Genomic DNA, 21112 nt, shown 5'->3' with positions numbered 1-21112 from the left:
ACAGCATCTTCTCTCGGATGCGAGCATGTGGAGCAGCACAGCGAAATGTTGTGGTCAAAAACGAGCGCCAGTGTTTAATTAAACGGCAGGCCGTCACGGACCCCTGAACTGTGACGACCAACAATGACTTTCCACGTCGACAATATTTTGGATCTGATACAGAGCCAAGGCCTTTGGTACAAACGTCCTCCATATACCACGGCACCTTTCCAAGAGCGATGTGTCGCTATATGTTTGACCGTAGATAGTGAGGACATTGGCCCGGAATAGGAAAATTTACCAGAATATAAATAGTCGAGGAAAGTTGACAATACAAGTTGAGAATCGCAGTTACATACATACATATATGATCAATGTACATTTTGGGGTTCGTGACAGATTTCACAATTAACATAAAATTTACACCGGCGGCGCATCAAATACATATTGTATTTATTTATTTATTTTATTTATTTATTTTATTTTATTTCATACCAGGAAGGCATTACAGGTAAACCCCAATGCGCCTTCCTGGCCAAATTACAAACAATACAGCATTTTTTATTATATACATAAGTCGCTAAATTACGAGACACTGACAAACTCGACAATTAAAGAGACATCTATGAATTGTACATACATTTTTATTGTAATATTTACATTAATCATACTCAAATAGTGGTGACATAGTAGGTAGGAAGGATTTTTAGCCAATTTTTTAATCGGGAATCGTTTCAACAATGAAATCAGAGAAAATTGGCAAACTCTGATAGGAAACGATCAACCAGGAGTCACAAATCCTGGTCTGACCAGCAGCATTACAGATATACTCAGAAAAATTCTTTTTCAATCGAGGTCAGCTCAAGGGATCGAACTCGGCGCCTCTCAGTGTTAAGCAGAAGCTTAACGACCGAGCCACGCTGCATTATAATACATACATACAATATATGTGTATGATCCCATTCAATATTATGTACGTATGATTATTGGAGTAGAACAGTTCAATTTATAATATACAATATCCTACACCTCCAACTTTTTTATGAAAACTACAGTTATGGTTGATGCACGTTAAATATATACTTATGGATATGATAAAATGTGCAATTGATTGTAGGTATTCTTGTCACAAAATTAGACCGTAAGAAAATGACTTGAGAGTTACAAATTATAATTATAATAACGCCAGTCAGTCAGATTTTTAAATTCCTATCATCATATTATTATAATACGAATAAAAATACACATTTGTTTAAATTAATAGACTGTCAAAAAAAAAATCGATAATCTAAGCGCCATTTTATAAAGTAAAACTTCTTTAGGGATACTACAGGGCAGTAGCGTGCTGTGAAAATCTCCCTGTTTTTGGCGCATAAGTTTACTTACATGTGCGCGAGAAAGGGGACTGGATATGACGTCACCTAGTCCTCTTGCATCCTGCTCAAATACACGTACGTACATACGTTAGACTGGTACAAGGAATTGCTTTAATGTATTATATTTGAACAAGCCAAAAAAATTACACAACAGAGAAACAAAAAGAAGGCGACCCATCGTCTCACCTACCACACGCTCTTCTCTCCTTCTTTCCTCCCTTCTGATTCTCCTTCGTCTTTTCTCTCCTTCCTCTCTTCTCTCCTACCTCTCTTCTCTTTACATATTTTCTCTCCTGCCTCTCATCTCTCTTACCTCTCTTTTCTTCTTCTTCCTTCCTTATTTTATTCTCCTCTCTTATCTTCTTTCCACCCTTTCTCCCCTCTCCTATTCTCCCTTTATTTCCCTCTTTTTCCATCTCTTTCCTGCCTTCCCTCTTTAAAAATTACCTCAAAAATCAAACCGGTTTGTTACCTGGTGTGTGTAAAGCTTATTATTTATAAATTAACTTTCAAATCAGCGATTAATTAGTTCATAAATGAACTTTCAAATCAGCGATTGTTGAAATGTTCTATTCAACTCATTATTTTCAACGCCGTACAAACGATATGTTCAGTCTGAACCCACCATTATAAAACGAAACATTAACTCCAATAGTAAAATCTGTTTAACCTCTTTTACTCAATAATAAACAAAAAAATAATATAATAGACAATTAAGCTGTCCTACTCGGCGTTGAATTTTCGTATGTATTCGGCATCAACTCAATTAAAAACCTTTTAAAAATAACAATGGATATGATTAATATCTCATTTTTACGTCGGCGACGCGAGAAAGAGATGCTGGAGACGTGGACTAAAAAACGTATCAGATGAATATTGGAACAATCCGCGGCGGACGAACGCTAAGGTTAATAACTAGATAATGATGATGATGATGAATGAACAGCATTAAAATATCCCACGTATTCAATATGTTAAATAATGTGTACAATACATCAAAGTTGGTTGGAAACGAATTTTAACACAACGCACCGGTCTTTTATTATAATTGCCAGCGGTGAGACTGTTAACGACTGTAGAACTTTTCCAGACCACGTGCTATACGAGGATTTTCATCAAACGCGAAAACAATTTCGCTGCAACGGATAGAATGGGTATTGATCGGTAACCATTGAAAGAAGAATGGATGGCGAAATGGGGGAAAAAGGCAATTTGTAAATTTCAACTAACAATACAGCTCGTTTTGCAACAGAGCAATTATTTCAGGCACGCATTAGCCGATCGAGTTAGTTGAAAAAAATCTCAAGTATTGATTCCTGGTGTATGTTTTTTTTTTTAATCAGCGAATTCATGTCTCGACAGCCGTTGTAGTTAGTCTCGTTAGCATCGTAAAATGTGCATGTGCAACGATATGTGACGTCAGTCAAGTTCACATGACGACACGTTTGCACTTGAAATGTATGAAAGAAATCAGCACTTTATGACCTTGTTCACGATTTTCATTCGAAATAATACATCCGATCAAAATTTCGACGAATATATACGGTTTATCGGATTTGCAGAAACCGTTCTTACTGGTGTGTGGTTTAAATTAGATTTTAGTCTACCCCCCCCAGTTCGGTTAAACGAACAATGTTCGCTTCCCATACATTGCCGGAATTGGACTAATCCGTTTAGCGTTGTTAGTCCCATATGCGACTACATAGTTGTTTTCGATCGTTTAACGAGGTGAATGTGTATAACCCAGTCTATTATATGTGAGTTCAGTTGAATTTTAGAAATCGATCCGTATATGCTTGGGAATTTAGTCGAATTATATTCATAAAGCTGTCATATTACTTGTGTCCATATCTATAATTTAGTGTCTGGCTGGTTATACGAGCATATTTGTATCGTTGTGTTAAAAATTATTGAGGGATAAGGGATATGCGCTGCCACCAGGACATCGGTTATTCATACATACATACTTGTGAACGTCTAAGTTTGTTTGTTTGTTTGCCCGCTGTACACCTTTCAATTTAGAACTATAAGCAACTTGTACACTACCTCATAGGATGACTTAAGTATGACATAATCAAGCCACCCCCACCTCCGAGAAAAAAATTGTACTTCAAATTTCACCGAGCAGTTCTGGATAATTCAGTGATAACTTATAATATTACACATAACGAATTGGGTATAGCTTGAAATTTATTTTTATAGAACTGAAAAAACTACAGACAGAAAATACTGGGTTTACACGATGTGAGTAACTTGGAGGTTACTTGCAGCGTGGTAACAGGTAATCCAAGCATTTTTGAACGTTATTGACGTCCAAGTTACTTGGTTCAAGCTACTCGCAACGTGTCAACCCGGCATAAAATTCAACAATGTTAACTCAACTGCCAAAACTTCTGGTAAGGTTTGTATATCATCAAAAACAGATTAGCTCTCAATTTTCCTACTTTATCTAATTTAATTTTCAAGATGTCTCCATATAGAATTTAATTCCACACTAAATATATATTCCCAATAGAAAAATCACACTGACATTACGTAAAATACTGACAAATGTTATAATGTAGTAACTACACTCTTGATCGAGCACATATCCTATAATATGTAGGTACTCAAAAAGAAGAAGTACTAAAATAAAATAAACAACTTTCTACTGAATTTAAAAACTAAGTATTCATTTGTAATTCGCAAGTTTACGAGCTAAAAATGTATTCTGAAAGAGTTCTGGGTAGGAGGTTAAATAAGAACATCTTGCGTACATCCTTAAATAGCACGAAAAGAAGTTAATAAATACTTAAGTCGAAAGCATTTACTAACTCCATCAACGAACGTGTATACATATGTTCTACATTATGTATAATCCTATAAGAAACAGTATTTTAAATAGAAAATTATAATCAAATCAAATACCCCATACATTATTTCAGATCGTAAATCCCTGGAGTACACTGAATCGCATGTCAAAAGACCTTTCACAAAATTGTTATCAAAGCATACACACTTCTGTCGGTTCCGACTAAATAGCCTATAATTTTGTATAAAATACGGTGGGGGGACAAAAAGGAATCACTGAACTATAAAACCGAAACCATCCAACATAGGTCAATGTCAAAAGTTTAAAGGACGCGTTAAGGTCAGACGACTTACACAGACTTTGCCAGCAAAACGTAATATAATAAATCCAATGCATACATATACACATATATAAAACCGCAATAACAAAAATAAAATGCAAGATATGAGTCGTTTGGAGCGGTCGTTATTGTGAGGTTTGTTCCCGACTTTTGCTTTTAATAAATCATCTGAATCAGCGTAAAACCTGCCCTGAAAGAGGAGAGGCTGAACGGACGCTGAAAGGAGGGTCGCAAGAGGTTCTGGGTACCTACTTTCATAGGCCTAGCAACGGTACGTGTAGATAACAAACTTTAGATTCGCAGACGTCGTTAACTAAAAAATAGTATATAAATATTCCAATACAAAACAAAAAATGTCCGAATAAATACCATTTTAGCACGATACAACTCATATCGAGTGAAAATCCTTAAAAAAAATGTATACAATAGAATCAGTATTGCGTACCCATCACAATGGAAGGAAGTAAAATGCGAACAAAGTACGTACGTTTAAAAATTATATCGTGTGAAAATTTTGCGAACCTACATTTAATAGCCCTGAATTACGGGGTTCGCTGGCCTGGGTTGGCAGCCAAACCGTCTATCGATCCAGAGGGGAGTTCTACCCAACTGATTCGGCAACTTGTGGAGTAAAAGGAAAACTCGTATACTCACACTTATATGCGGGAAAATTTACGTACACGTGCATAACAGCATTCTAAAGTTTTCCAAAAAACCCGACAGCCATAAATCACGTTATATGAAGTGGATTTGTTCACAATATTAAAACTAGGCACCGAAGCTCAAATTTTTTTTAAATCAAAAAGCATTTTTTAAAACAGTTTCAGTTTTAACTAATTCAACAACGCAAGTATTAAACGAAAAACTAAGGACTCTCTGGGGTTGTCGACCTATATATTTCTCCAATCACACTACAAATACCTCACTAGAAGTAAAAAGTCATAGCACAATCATGGAATATCACGCGAGTGGGTGGTAGAGATAGATTAAGACGCCAATAGTATGCATCAATTGTGTCGTAAATTCCTGTTTTTGTCGCACAGCCTTACATGTGCGCGAGCAAGATACAACACAGAGGACTCGGTATGACGTCAACTAGTCCCCTTGTATTTTGCTCGCGCACGCGTAGGCAAGTCTGTGCGACAAAAACATGGAGATTTTCACGGCACACACTGACTATATCAATATATGAGCCGTTATAATTGAAAGTGCCATAAGTCCACTTTTATTTATTTTGAGACATGTCTCGCGTTTTTAAAAACACTGGTAGCCGTAATAAGTTTATTATGCTATTCCGAGATTCGGGACATATAGAATTAAAAACAGCGGCGTAGACTAGTGGTTGGCATATTATGCTTTCGAGCAGATTCGTCCCACTAGAGTCCCGTAGTTGGCCAGACCTTGGTGTGTGTCTCCGATCGATCGTTTCTTATCAGAGTTTGCCAATTTTTCTGATTTCATTGAAACGGTTCCAGTAAAAATTGGCATCTCCTTCCTATCACTCTCGCTAATCTCAAGTTATTCACTGTCTCGAGGTTCGCCAATTTGATTATAAAATGCTGCAAAAATGTCTCCATAAATGTCACTATGGATGTTTATATGAATTCGCATTGTATAAAATGCTTACGTATACCGATTGCATTGTATCTGTAAAAGTGCACTCGTCGCTTTGGAGCGATATGTTAATTTCATGTTCTATGAAATAAAATATATAAATATATCATATGTATGCAATACTTGCCAAACTATGTTTTCAGCTTTATTTTAATATTTACATTGAGACAGATTGGGATTAGCACATATAAGTTCTCAATGGCAGAATTTGTCAATTTTTTTCATGTCGAGGCCATCGCTTATATATTATGCACCCTTACGAATAGACATAGCTCTACGTCAAAATACATCCAAAAGTATGTATGTATACGAATAGAGAAGGGGCGGTTGAGTACTCTATAAGTCGTTTTATGTCGATATAATAGATTTGAAGAGAAAACGACTCGCCGAACAATACATAACATACATAGTAGGGGAAAACGCAAGAAAATTCTCACAGGTGTTCCGAACAGTCGAGATAGCCTATTCGAGCCATTTGAACGAAAACTTTATTACGTGCTACTCGACAGCTAGGAAGATGTAAAGATTTCGCGATTACGAGGGGGGGGGGACACACAAACAGAAGAAAAAAACGAGCATAACACAAGTGGGTTGCGGTCAAACAGCTTCGATTTGAAAGACCCACGCTGGTCACGAACCCGAGGAGACAAAAATTCTAGCAATGCGACTCTACTAATTCGAAAGGAATCAATGAGCGACCGACTGGATGTCCTTCCCGAGTGTAAAAGAAATGAAAGCCACTGACTGACTGTGCTTCCACTTCTAAATGCGACGTTTATTAGAATTTATGTAAGCATGTGGGGTCTGAACGTACCGTTGAATTGTGGTTGAACAGATCTTCGTAGTTTCCATTGGCCGCCCAACGTCTCCAAAGTTCAGACAACTCGGCCACAGGCTGCACCTGGAACATAAAACAATTTTACTGCAGATGGGACTTATAGCAATACCCAGACAGTACGACAATCATATCAGAGACTGCATGTCTGAAATCTTAAATCTAAAAAGTACCATAATTATTTAGTCATAATAATGCAGAATAACCTACGAATTACGTAAAAATATATAAGAGAGAAGATAAAAAACCTATAATGCAAATTTTATATAATACTAGCTGAACCCGGCATGCGTAGCAATGCCACAATAACGCGTGCAATTCCCGTTCCCGTTCCACAGACATTCAATTTTATATATAAGTATAGATATATTTGTTGACGTGGGCCATCCGCTGAATGGTCAGTATATTCGAGTGTGAGGTAGGCGTGGCGCCATTATTGTCACAATCGCGGCGTGATGCGTTGAAGGCGGGATAGCTTTACTTTCGCGTCAGTAAAATCGTAATTACGAATATTATTATTAAGAGGTTTTTTTTTACAGTAATCTTCCCGGACATGCATACAACAAATCCTGAAAGTTCCATCGTAATCGGTTCAGTGGTTTAGGAGCCTATTCGAGACACACACAGACATTCAATTTTATATATAGGTATGTATATATAGATAGAGTGAAAAAACAAAGAGTTATAGGCGTTTAAAGAATGAAAATCTGACATAGCGAGAGGGTGGTGAAAGGGGAAAAACGATCGGATCAATGTAAGGTCTTTAATAATAATACTGTAAGTTTTCCTGTCTATAACATGTCTTTGACAATCACTTACATCATATTAAAAATATAAATTTCCATTAATATAATATACTAGTGGTTTTACCCGGCTTCGCTCGGTATTTTTAATATAAGCCGCTTAAACATGGCTAATCTAATAGTAAACGATTACTTTCAGCGTCTTAAAAATATAAATTTCCTTTAATATAAAATATATACATATGTACGTATTACATAAATAAATTATTATATTACATAAATAAATTTTTAATTTATTTTTTTTATAAAATTGTATTCATGTAAATATTTCAATTTTATTCAAGTGAAAATATATTTTCACTGACGTTTCAGTGAAATCATAACCAGTTACATTTTCAGGGTTGGTTTTATTCATTTAAGATTAGATTGTTAGGGTTGGTATTATTAAAAGGGTTAGGATAGGTTAGTTTGAGTCAGGGTTGGCCCTATTCATTTAAGATTGGGTTGTTAGGGTTACATTTCTAGAGTTAAACGTTGTAAATTCATTGTTTGATACATTTTCACTGCTTAAATTGGTGAAAATTTTCACTGTAACATATGTATATACTAACAAATAATGACAAATAAAGAAAAATAATGTGTAAAATAGATAATGACCACTGGGTCGGTAGCTATTAGAATAGATCTGAGATATTCACATTGTCCGCTCTAAATACATTATTACAAGTTACAATATTTGCGCGCGCAAATTTACATAACCTCAATTCATATAAGGATTTTAAGCAATACAGAGCTGTTTACTTTCGTCGGTTTTTACTATTGTTTAAAGTACAAACCTTCACCGTATATGAATATTCATTCATAAGACGACAAGCAGAATTAGGTGAACATGCTCTACATGCATATGGATGTATATGTACATATCTAATTCACCTGTACAAACTTCCTAGCAATTATGCACACCTGCACTTTGAACTTGCACTTTCTTCCGCACGTAACAATAAACAATTCAACACTCATCGAAACAAGATTATAGCAATCGAAGCGTCGTTGCACATCATTAACACTTTCATCACTTCTCACTCGCTCGTTAAACGCGATGATTCAACGATACCATTGTTATACATGTAAAATATAATGCTTGAATTATTATTTAACCGCGGATCGTATTACCGCCAACAATTATTATATTACACAATAACACGCAAATAAAAAATAGAAAAATCAGCCAACTACATAATATTAATAATATCACTATCAATGTAACATAGGGGTCTACCTCGTTCTACCAACTTGCAATATCTCAAGACTTTTCCCAACTTTTTCGGTGTATTTCGTCGTCGAGTTTTTATATACAAATACATCTATAGTACAGGGTTTCCCAAACTATATTCCACGGAACCAGAATAGGTGATTCGCGAAAGTCCGGTTTATAGACTGCAACACTTTTAAACAAATTCTATCTGAGTGATGGTCAATCTCTACTGATGTTTATGAAGTCAAGAATCTAAGCACATACAGGCGGAGAATTTGAAACTAAATTGTATACGTAAATAACAGTTGTGGAAAAAGTATTACAATATAAGGTGAAAGTAATACAAATTTTAATACAAGAGAAAAAATTCAATTTTAGATTTCATCAGTTGAAACTTATGATTTTGATTGTTTTCCTGCCTTAAATGAATGACTTAAATATTAAAGTCGATTAATTTTAAAGGCATTAATTAAATGATTTCTGAGCGAGTTTGATAGAATATCCCGATATGGCAAAACAAGCTATTTTTGTCTTACTTCCGTTTTCTACATCCTATTTATGCGTAGCAGAATTTTTTTATTATGCTGAAACGGTCAAAGTGCAAGAACAAATTCGATGGCACCCCACATATAAGAATTGAACTCCCCTTTTTTTTGCCTGATATCAAGATTTGCGATTCGTGGACTAAAAATCATCAAAGTCGTTAAGAGCGTTGTTTAATATATTTAAAAATATTTATGAAATACATAGATAATAAGTGTTTTAATAATATATTTTAAATTTTCGGGTTTGTAAAGTGTTCCATGGCATAAAAAGTTTGGGAAACCCTGATCTATACAAAACACAAATACGAAAATGTTTCGCATAGTCAAGTACTAATTTTACGAGATAAACAATTAACCATTAACAAAATATAGTAAGATTTGATTTTAAATGTTTTAAAAGTTAGTTAATAGCTTAAAAATCTATGAATGAACACAATAGGTCTCGTATATTAAATATAGATGTAAACAAAAAAAAGATTTTTGTATACAATATACAAACGATATTTTGTATACAATATACAATATGCAAACGAAAAGTTGAATTTCGCTGAATTGTATAAAATGCTGCAAATTTACAAATTTAACCATATATACATATCTCTGTGGATGTTAATGTATTTACTTTGTAGAATACTTAAAATACTTATTCAAATGTACAATGTTTCTGGCCAGAAAGGCGCATTGGGTTTAACTGTTAGGCTTTCCTAGTGTAAAATAAAATCTGGTTAATCATTTAATATTTTGAATCTTTAAAAGACAGACGAGCGTAACGAAGATCAACCTTATCTTTCGGCAGACTTTGAAACCTATGAGAAACGGCTACGACAGACATTAGCAACTTGCCCGAGTTAAGGGCTGAAGACAACTCTCTACTATTATATTAAGATATCACCAATTCGTCACTAGTATGACTCCTTCATTGTCACATGATGTGTAATCAACGCTAACAATTAAAACAACTAACCAGTAGGGATTAGGCACACCATTGATTTGTGGCGCACTTAATTTAATAAGTAGCACCATTGATTTGTGGCACACCTAATTTAATAAATAGCACCATTGATTTGTAACATGTCTTAAGAACTGACTAACCAATATTGTACAACACGTGTCTTCAACACTTTCAACAAAGTATATAAACTCATTACTGTTAGAATTTAAGTTAGTCCGTAATCAGTTCTTGTACTGAATATGTTAATAAATCATTATTTTTTATTTAAACCGTTCGTCTGCAATTCTGTATTGCCGCGAATAAAATCTATACGTATCTATCGATTCGGTTGGACCGTTTCGACAGCCCCGCGCGAAATTATTTGCAAAAGTGCCGTTTCGTAGATTATGCAGCGGGTCTGCGGTTTTTCTCTGGCACGATATCGTGATGAATACGAATTGCACATACCAATTCAGCCACCCGGTACTCGGAGTACGTGTATCTGGATATAAATTAACACAATAACCGATAGTGCAGCCTGAAAGCGTGTTTAATTAGCGTGCGCCGCTGGCCCATCGAGACTTTCGAGTGTGTGCGCTGTGCCAGTCGACTTGTGACTAATTTTCAATCAATTCTTCTCAATTTTCCATACAATAAACCGTGGCTAATTCAATTTGAAATATGTGTCAGTGTGTGTGTGTGTGTGTGTAGGAAAGATGCCGACGAACGTACATATTTTCACATGGCTAACAAAACGAAAATCATCCAGGATAATGATCGCTATATGTTTAATCAACGGATATTGTTCATTTTGTGAGGTTATTCCCCTGGGTGGCCTTGAACTCGAGCATTCACATGAACTGTCATAATGTGTTGGTTTGTTATGAAATTTTTAAGTTCCTAGACAAATTCATACTTTTTTTTCAATATTTTTGGGGCTATTATTATTCAAAATCGTTTGCATTCACGTTTGCATACACGATCATATATGTTTGTATTTATTAAGCTGCGTTCAAATTACGACACACAGGGACACAACGCGCGCATGAAGACGCGTCCCTAGAATTGAGACACATGGCGCAAGCGGAGAAACATATCACAAAGCGAAAAATATTCCAACAACTGCAGAACATGGAGACACAACGCTTGTAAGGACCAATGGAGACATATCCTCTTTTTCTGGTAGCCTGCGCTCATCATTATTTTCATAATTGAATGAGATGTATGAGTGGAATTTTGATCTTTTCTCTTCCATTTGGGCTCGCACGGATGCTTTATATTTGCGACTGGTTCTTATATATTGGTGCTGGCCGTAAATGCAAGACATTCCCTACTCTGTATTTTATTATTTTTACTTTTTCTGCTATTATTATAATGCTATTGTTTTTTTATGATCATGTATAAATGTCTATGTATATATTTTTATTTTCCTCATCTCTCTGTATTTTTTTGACAAATTGTGGCGCATTATGACGAAAACACACTGAATAGTACGAAACGTCACGTCCTTGGCTCTACACTATGACAGTGGGTGTTCCCCAAATCGAATGCAGGTGTAGTTGCCCATGCAGAGTGCATATGTTTCTCCTACATTTCTTCAATATTCACCTTTATCGATCACTGTCTAGCAAGCATAAATATAAGGATGAAATATCACCCAAAACACTCCAGAAGTGATTTATGGGACTGTGTGGCATGCACAACATTCGTAAAAAAAAAAACACGTACCATGTACCACTCAGTGTGTTTTCGCCCTTAGGGACTCCTGTAATGACTAGACTGCGGATAGAGACCGTGCTTTTTCCAGGAATCGGGGAGGTTTGGCTATATTTACAAAGCTAAAGTACAAAAAAAAGGTTGGGCGAACCTTTTACAACAATTTAACAATAGCATTTACGACAATTGAACAATAAACGTCGCGCTGTGGATCCGGCCACTAGTAATGGCCGGATCCACAGCGCCAGCAACATAGCTCGGACGTTAAGCTTCTGCTTACCGTCAAGAAGGTGCCGGGTTCTATCCCTGAATGAAAATGAATTTTTCAGAGTATGCTGTTGGTCAGACCTGGATTTGTGACTCCAGGTTGATCGTTTCCTATCAGAGTTTGCCAATTTTCTCTGATTTCATTGTTGAAACGGTTCCCGGAAAAAAAATTGGCTAAAAATCCTTCCTACCTATTTGAACCACTATTTGAAAAATTTGATTGATGTACAATAAAAATTTATGTATGTACAATTCATAGATGTCTCGTTAATTTGCGAGTTTTTTCAGTGTCTCGCAATTCAACGACTTATAATAAAAATGCTGTATTTGTATTTGTAATTGGCCAGGAAGGCGCATTGGGATTTACCTGTAAGGCCTTCCTGGTATATATGTAAAAATAAAAATAAAAAAAATAAAATAATGACACGATGATCCAAACTTAAATATTAAAATAACGCGCATACGGAGACACAACGCACGCTTCGTGTCTCCGTGTGTCTTTATTTACTCCGAAATATTAGCTAATCCAAAGAAAAGAAAAATTAACGATACGAGTGAATTCAATAGAAAAGAGCCTTTATATACTCCGAAATATTAGCTAATCCAAAGAAAAGAAAAATTAACGATACGAGTGAATTCAATAGAAAAGAGCCCTCTTGAATGCGAAGTATTTTAATTGAAATTTTTAGAAATTTTTGAGTTAAAATTTAAAAAAAAATGTTTGTCATTATATACATATGTACATATATAATGACAAACATTTTTCAATTCTTTATACTATTTTAAAATAAAATATATAACAAAGACAATTCTATAAAATATGAGCATTTTTTTCGATTTTTCAAAAAAAGTGTTTACATTAAAATTGAGATCGATTTAATGCTTTTTAGTTCATGTCTATTTAAAGAATGTTAAAAATGAAAATGTGTTCAACGTCAAGTTTCTATTAATACTCCACGTATAAAAATAAGAATAGCACGAAAATAAGCAGCAAGAACCACTTACTACAAGTACAAATCTTAGTAAAATTATTAATCAAAAATCAATTTCAAAGCCTTCTTTAACTTTTCAAACATCCGACCTCCTTAACATTTACATCACCGAAAATGCGTACTTGCGATAGACACTTTGAAAAACGTCGATTTACACCGACAACGCCGAAGCGACTAAGTAAGCCGATGACGATGATAGATGATCTCCATTTTTACATTCGTTATAATTATTATTAGTATGATCGCCGACACTGATCTCAAGAGAAGCGTGCTGCGATAGCGTTTAATTTCTGATGACTGACGTGCCGCTAAGAATGCGCTTAATTCCACAGTCAACTACTTCTAAATGCCTATTTATTACGCTGATAAGCAGCCGAATATACGACGACAAAACATAGACAAGTTGAAAAACAAAACAAAACAGAATCGATTATATCGATGGAAACGAGTTTGAGATTAGTCCGCCCCTGCAATTGCTAATCCATAGCACAGCGTCTGGAACAGATATCAAACATCTTTCGGTTGCATCATCGCAACTAAATAGCAGAGGTGAAAAGCAACATCGGCCATCTCTTCCGCCTAGAGCAAATACCACTTAAATGTCGACCCACAATGGAAAATTGACGTACATATTGTAGATACGATACACATACCTAGTACGTAGACGTGGATAGAGTTTGCCAACCATGTATGTACAATGTACGTATGTGCAAGTTTGCGAAACGATCATAGCAGACTGCATTTTTACGATGCTCTCCGGTTGCCTTTACTATCACGTTAAAAAGTCCGGAAGTACGGAAAACTAGCTCAGCTCAAACTAATCTCATTAACCTAATGCATTTTAATGTTATTTTAAGTGCCCAACCTACATATATACATACATACTTGGCGTAAGTAACGCTTTTTAGATATATAGTAATTCTGAAAAGTTGAGGAAAATTTATGACAGTACGTACATATGTAGAAGACAGTTAGCAAGCATTCGAGTTGCAATACCTTATAAGAAGCTTGTTTTTAAGTGTGGCCTACATCGATGAGCTAACATATAAATTATGACCCTTATTAGTTACTACCTCAGAATGTTTTGGACTTAAAATTATCTTGTAACTAGTCTAACGAGTACAGGCTCATTGAATGACAGAGTTCAAATCCTTCAGTTACTTTTATATAGCTACTGGCAAGATTTGACATCAATTTATCTAAATCAGTGGTGTGCAGTGGTGTAGTCGGGCCAGGTCGCCGCCCTGGTACTTTGATATAAAAATTGTTTTTCGAGTACAATTAAAAAATATTTTTGCTTATATTTCATATAAAATTTTGTATTCCAAATATTGTATGAGTCACACTCTCGTTTTAACATTTGGTGACTTCAACCGTATCTTCACTCAAATGCTGATTTGAGTGCAGAAAATATTTTTAAAAACAGCCCAACAACAACCCTTTGAAAAAATTATAGACACTTTGAATGATGCCGAAATCGAAACATCTAACAAAATTTTCAGAACTGCATATTATATTATATTGCAAAAAATAATAAGCCTCATTCAGACCACTTTGATTGACTTTTCAAGTCAATTAGCATTTGATTTTTTATAAATATTTGTACTACCAATATTAAGATACTTATTTTTTAAGTAACGGAAAAAGCGGGGGGGGGGGTCGTAAAAATTAAACACCGACCTGGTACTTTTTTATTTAGCACTACACCACTGGTGGTGTGGATGCTAGATTTTTCTGCGGCAAATGAAAAATTTAAGGGAGAGATTGGCTTTAAAACTGGATGAAATCTTAAATGTGAGTGTATCTTCGTGAATGTGTGTATGCTCCCGCGCAGCGCATCTTATGTTGACGTCACTCGTTCCAAATCGCTCAATATTAGGAGCACATGTCAGACGCTCCACATCCCCCCACGCATCCACCACATATTGTACATACAGCGCGTCCGTTTTTATATAAATTATACGTCTGCAGCGTAAATAATACTGAATACAATTATTATCCAATTAAAATATATCACATTGAAATCTATATAATCTAAGTCTTTTACTGCAAGGCTTTTTATTAGGTTCATTTCACCAATCGGTCTGATAATATTCCCACATTCTTCCGATCGCTTTGAAACTTTGCCATTTTGCGAGGTTTGGCCCCCGATAGAGATTTCAATTAGTTCCGCTAGTTCGATGGTGAAATATAATCGTAATAAACACGTTTAATAATCCAAAAATTTTGGAGACGGTGACAGCTAACCCTTTGCCACCAGCCTGTAGCCTGTATATGTTTGAATTTCCGCCCCCCACTCGTTTTGTCGGATTTTAATTGTTTAAACGCCTATAACTTTATTTTTTTCACACTATATCATATACAATTTGCATTATAGGCTCTCATTATCTCTCATATATATTTTTACTTCACTAATAGTTTATTAAAAATGAAGTTCTCTTTTAAAAAATGTGATATTACGATTTCGAAAATATAAAATAATCACCGCTACAAAAATTAAATAAAAACAGCTTTATTTTAAATCACATCGAAGAAAAATTTGTTGCGGCCATGCTACATTTCTATAGGACTGCTGATGCCAACTATGCGACCATGATAAAATTTTATGTCATTATTTCATTTCAGAATGTTCCTATTTTGTCAGGTAGTTAATTACAATATTGGAATTAAATGTATATTCTTCATATAAAATGTATTCTTTCCAGCATTGTTATTCCACGTATTCCTCCTAGAAGTCAATAGGAAAACACCTACTTTTTCTTCATATCCCCTTCCCAATCCAAGAATAGATCGTAATTAGGTGAACCCATCGTATTAGCTGCTACTAAAACCTACAATACATATTCCCATCGGAGTCAGCCTTTCACTGTTTTTCCCAATCCCTTATGGGTCGTCCCATAGGTATTTTACCTATCTAAGAAAGATCACTCTAAAGAGGCTCAATTACGCGGTGAATTATAAATATTTTTCAATATCAAGCATCTCGTATATATGTACATAAATACTTAAGTTAGACATTATTCAAACACACTCAATAAATAAGAAGAAAAATCTTCATAATGGAATATATAGACGAAAGCACTTAAACAATATAAATCTCATTTTAATGCCGGGGTCAAAACACAAGTCAAGCAACCAAATTAATTTTGGCCCATCTCAACGATTTAACACAATAGGATTAAAAGGTGAAAGGTTGATAAACTGTATGTGATTACAACAACAAAAAAAATACTTAGTGCCAATGCTGTTGTTGTATTGTTGAGTTGGACTCGTGAGAACGCAAGATTAACTACATACAGTTATGATTTTCCAACCCAAAAAAAAAAGTGATGAGCCTTCCGTTTAAAAAAAAAACTAGATTATTCTACGTCACGAATTTATCATAATGTGGAGTGTAATAATACATTGGTAAGCAGCATTAAAAATTCAATAATCGATGCGCGCACTGTGGAATTAAACACACGATAGTAAAAACTACTGGGTACGATAAGACGAGATAAGTCTATTTTTTTAGATTCCAATTGAAAAAGAAATGAATAAAGTTCACATACATCACGAACGAGATGACTTTTAATGGCCACAAAACAAATATTGAAACCATAACACGCACTCATCCATTATATGCCGTTGTTCCCCCATGTTCTATATCCCCACGAATGTGTACGAGAGTACATACTACATAGTAGCAGTTCACAGCAATACATTACGTTTGCTTATTAAACTGTCTGCTTTCGTTCCCTTCCCTTCGTAAACTGACATTGATTGTTGAAATGCACACACATTTGATATTGTGAAAGGCGAAATTAAAATTTGAAAAAGAACCAATGAGGAACGTTTAATAAAGATTTTTTCGCTAAACGACCCACTCCACTCACTGCCTACCCTCAAATGAAAAACGCTGATTTATATTGTATAAAGAAAAAAGATCCACAAAATTGCGATAGTCAAAATATGTGGTTTGGATCATTTTTGCATAATTACGTATAAACGTTCAATAATAGGTGAAAAAGTACTGCTCAAAATTTTGGGTATCTCGTTTGATTAGTTGTTTTGTTTAACCACAGCAGAGCGGAATTATTAAAGTTATAAAAAAATCACGGCTAGCACCTTTCGAGACTTATTATGAGAAATTCGATATAATGTATGGATAACTACAGCCACTTCTGAAGCATCGTGCAAATTTGTGATTGGATTACATTGGCAAAATTCCCGAAGAAGCCAATTCCAAAAACTAAACCTTGGTAGCTATTGATACTTGATTCCATAATTCAAACAAAATTTAATAATTTCTCGTAATATAATAATTATTCATAAGTAAACTCGTATGGGTTCATAAGTAGACGCTCTATTTCACTTTCAGTCTAGTGGTTAGTCATCGCCTATGATTAGCGTTGTCCCCCCCCCATAAAAATAGATTAAATCGTAACTCAAACCAAACTCTACACCAGTAATGTTATAGAAATGTTCCTAGCTCAACCTATCATTATACTCTAGTATAATATTATATGACCAATTAGGACTATGAATATATATGTATAATACCTTGACAGTGACGTAATCCTGACTGCTCTTGATCATGTCGATGATTTCTTCACGGCTTTTATCGTCGACACTTATTCCGTTAACTTCCAACAACCTGTCACCGGGCAAGAGTCCTGTTTCGTGACCTTGCGTCACAGTACCAGGTTCAGCAAAAATAACAGCCTTCATCTTCACACCGTCTTTCTCGTCGTCGGAAGACGTCCTACCGTTGACACTATCAGACCAACACCTCTCGACGATCATAGCCCTTCTCAAACTGAATCCGAAATCATTCCTAGGCGCCTTCTGTCTCTGGATGGTCAAGACTCTAGGAGGCGGCAGCTCAGCGGGTGATATTTCCGGCAAGGGGAGATGCACCCCTTCCAAATTGCTGGACCACCGATGGAAGCCGTCAGAATCGCCAGTCGGCGACATTGAAAACGGAGGTGTGGCGAACGAGGAGTTCGTAGTGGTGTCGGTGAGCGATTCAGCACTGGGTGTAGGTGAGGTCACAGTGAAGTTGTTTCCGTTTTCAGTCCTGCCGTTCTCGTCCCCGTGAGATGTTATCATTATGGGTGGTGGCGAGCCGTAGTTGTTGTAGTATGTAGATTTTGTATCCACCGGACTGTGAATCACTTTTTTGGTGAAGTTTTGTACGTCGTCCACGGCTACACCGTTCCTACTGACAGGTAAGTTCTGATATGATATCACTTCGTTGCGCAGAGTGTTTCTTATCAGCGCGTCTTGGCCGTTCGTGTAATCAGGGGAGTTTGTACCCGAATTCTGATTGTCGACGTTGACCAAATTCGAGCTGGAGAGTCGCGGTCCTTTCAAAATGCCTCTCTTCGGAGGCCTGGGAGGTAGAGGAGGTAGACTAGGCGGCTGTTTAGACAGACCGTTGGGATTGTTCAGAGAGTTGAGAGATGTCTCAGAACTGTCTGATTGCAGGTGACCGTCACGCCAGGCGCCGATCGTTCCCCTAGTCGCCGCCACTGGAAAGTGGTTGTTTTCGTCGCTCAAATTGGAATTAGAGCCTTCGATCACAGAATCAGAGGTAACCAAGGGATAGTTGGAGTAGTTGGAGTCTCGGTCGAGCTCCGCGAAAAAATTGGCACTATAGTCGGCTGTGATGCCGGAAGGTAGTTTCTCCTTCTCTTTCCGGCGACCTCTCAACTTCAAAGACCGTCGGACCTGAAAAAATGAAAAACATTGCATTAAAAGAGATAGCACTTTCGGTGTTACAAAAAAAATAACATACATAGAAATTAATCTCGGACACAACACCTGTACATATGTGCGTGAAGTGGGACACGTATGTATGTATATAATTATTACCTTGAACGGAAAGCAAATCGTGACGCATAAACCGCGATTAAACTGTTAACGATCGCTGTCCCCACAAAATTGTGCTTACATTGTGCACACATAACGCAAATTGGCTACGTTGTCATTCAACCTCCTTTTATAGGGAGTGTTCCCGTCGAGTCCGTATGTAGATATAGCATATCTAAATGAGATAAAACTAGCTATCGAATCGATTTGTTCACCTTGATTTATCGCTATATAAATGTAAACCAAAATACAAAAATGAAATATTTCCGATAGCGACAAAACAATTACAATACAGTTTAACGTAAATACATACATACATACATTACAGGGAATGATAAAAATGTGTATATGTAGGTAGATTAGATTATATCAATTAAATTCCATCTTTCTTTATTTAGACATTACGCAAATTATTCGTATCTTATAATCTAATCAAAATTATGAAAGATCCTATCTGATAGTTAATTAAATACTGTATATAAAAGCTTTCGCTGTAATTTTTTAATGTACTCAATCGAATAGAATTTGATATTTTCACACAGATAAAAATAACGGTACAGTTATTGGCCGCTTGGATTTTAAAAATAATTAAACAATAACCTAATAATATTACTGAGAAATTTTCACTACTGACTGATACAGAAATATATTTTGCGTTAGGGTCAGTAGTCGTGAAAATATCTATGTTTTTATCGCACAATCTTACTAAAGTACGTGTGAGCGAGGGGGACTCAGTATGATGTCACTAGTCCCCCTGTATCCTGCTCACGCACACGTAAGTAAGGCTGTGCGACAAAAATACGGAGATTTTCACGGCACGCCACTGATTAAGGTTCAAGTGGCCAATAAGTATACGCTGACCAACAACATAACGTTTAAGGCGCAGATACACAAAATCGTACAGCACGGCATGCCTAGGAGGACTGGGTGTCTCATGTCATTGTTAATTCGTACGATTTTATAATCTTCACAAGCTTCTCCTATATTTATTAAAATATTAGAATCATCGATATCGATTCCTGTGTAACCTGTGACAAGGAAAATATATCACCGAAAACACTCCAGGGGTGAGTTTTGGCTTCAAAGAAAAGTAAATACCTAAAAAAAAGACATGCTGCGTAACACTCTGTGTTTCTATGCCCTTAACGTTTCCTATGTGGATTTTCCAGTGCCTTTTATACTTGTAAAAGTCTAATTTGAGTTTTATTTTTTCAAGTGTAACCTTTTATAAGGACGGTAAATTATGCAGATATAGTCGAACCGATCTAGCATGAGACTTGCGTAAAATGTACATGCTATCGCATTCACCCCCCCACTTGACCCGCGATGGCCAATCACATTTCGTTTCAGTTTCGAATTGCATTTTGGACAACAAATACACCATTGTTAGTGCGAATAGCGGTCGGTAGAAATTGTATTTTATTATTTTGTTAGTTTTGAGTTCGTGTTTCATATTTTGAAATATTTACACTAATAAAATTTTAATATAAAGACGAAAAAGTAATTGTCAGCGTCATGTCATGGACAGCAAAACTTACAGTAATATTATTAAAGACCTGACATTGAATTATATTGTAATAATATGTAATCTAATATAAGGTATAATTTCGAAACAGACTTTGAATGTTTGTTTGTTTCGTAGAATCCGTGACGTCGTGGAACAAATCAAAGTTTCTATGCCGATTCAAATAAAAAACAAATTAATGTTAACTATTATATTGGCCATTTGTTTAAGCGGTTTATATTACAAACACTGAGCGAATATAAATAAATTATTTTACGTCCTTACAATGTTACAACACATTGTACGAATGCTACAGCATGCTCGGTTCTCGTAAGTCTCAAGCTATGTACATCGGATCGTAGCTTTATAGT

At 35.7% G+C, this 21112-nt stretch overlaps 1 protein-coding gene across 1 annotated transcript in view; it reads right to left on the bottom strand.

Moving 5' to 3' along the window:
• Positions 1-21112, bottom strand: part of Mhcl (Myosin heavy chain-like) — a 194806-nt gene that overhangs the window by 152759 nt on the left and 20935 nt on the right. Inside the window, exons 3-4 of the mRNA XM_077440288.1 lie at positions 17927-19096; positions 6915-7001 (exon numbers count right to left, since the gene is read on the bottom strand). Of these exons, the coding sequence (XP_077296414.1) occupies positions 6915-7001; positions 17927-19096 (1257 nt within the window). The remainder of the gene's footprint in view (positions 1-6914; positions 7002-17926; positions 19097-21112) is intronic.

This window comes from Arctopsyche grandis, chromosome 10 (genome assembly GCF_051622035.1).
Source record: "Arctopsyche grandis isolate Sample6627 chromosome 10, ASM5162203v2, whole genome shotgun sequence".
Lineage (NCBI taxonomy): Eukaryota > Metazoa > Arthropoda > Insecta > Trichoptera > Hydropsychidae > Arctopsyche > Arctopsyche grandis.
The sequence above is the reverse complement of the archived record's forward strand: the minus strand, read 5'-3'. Positions and strand labels throughout refer to the sequence as shown.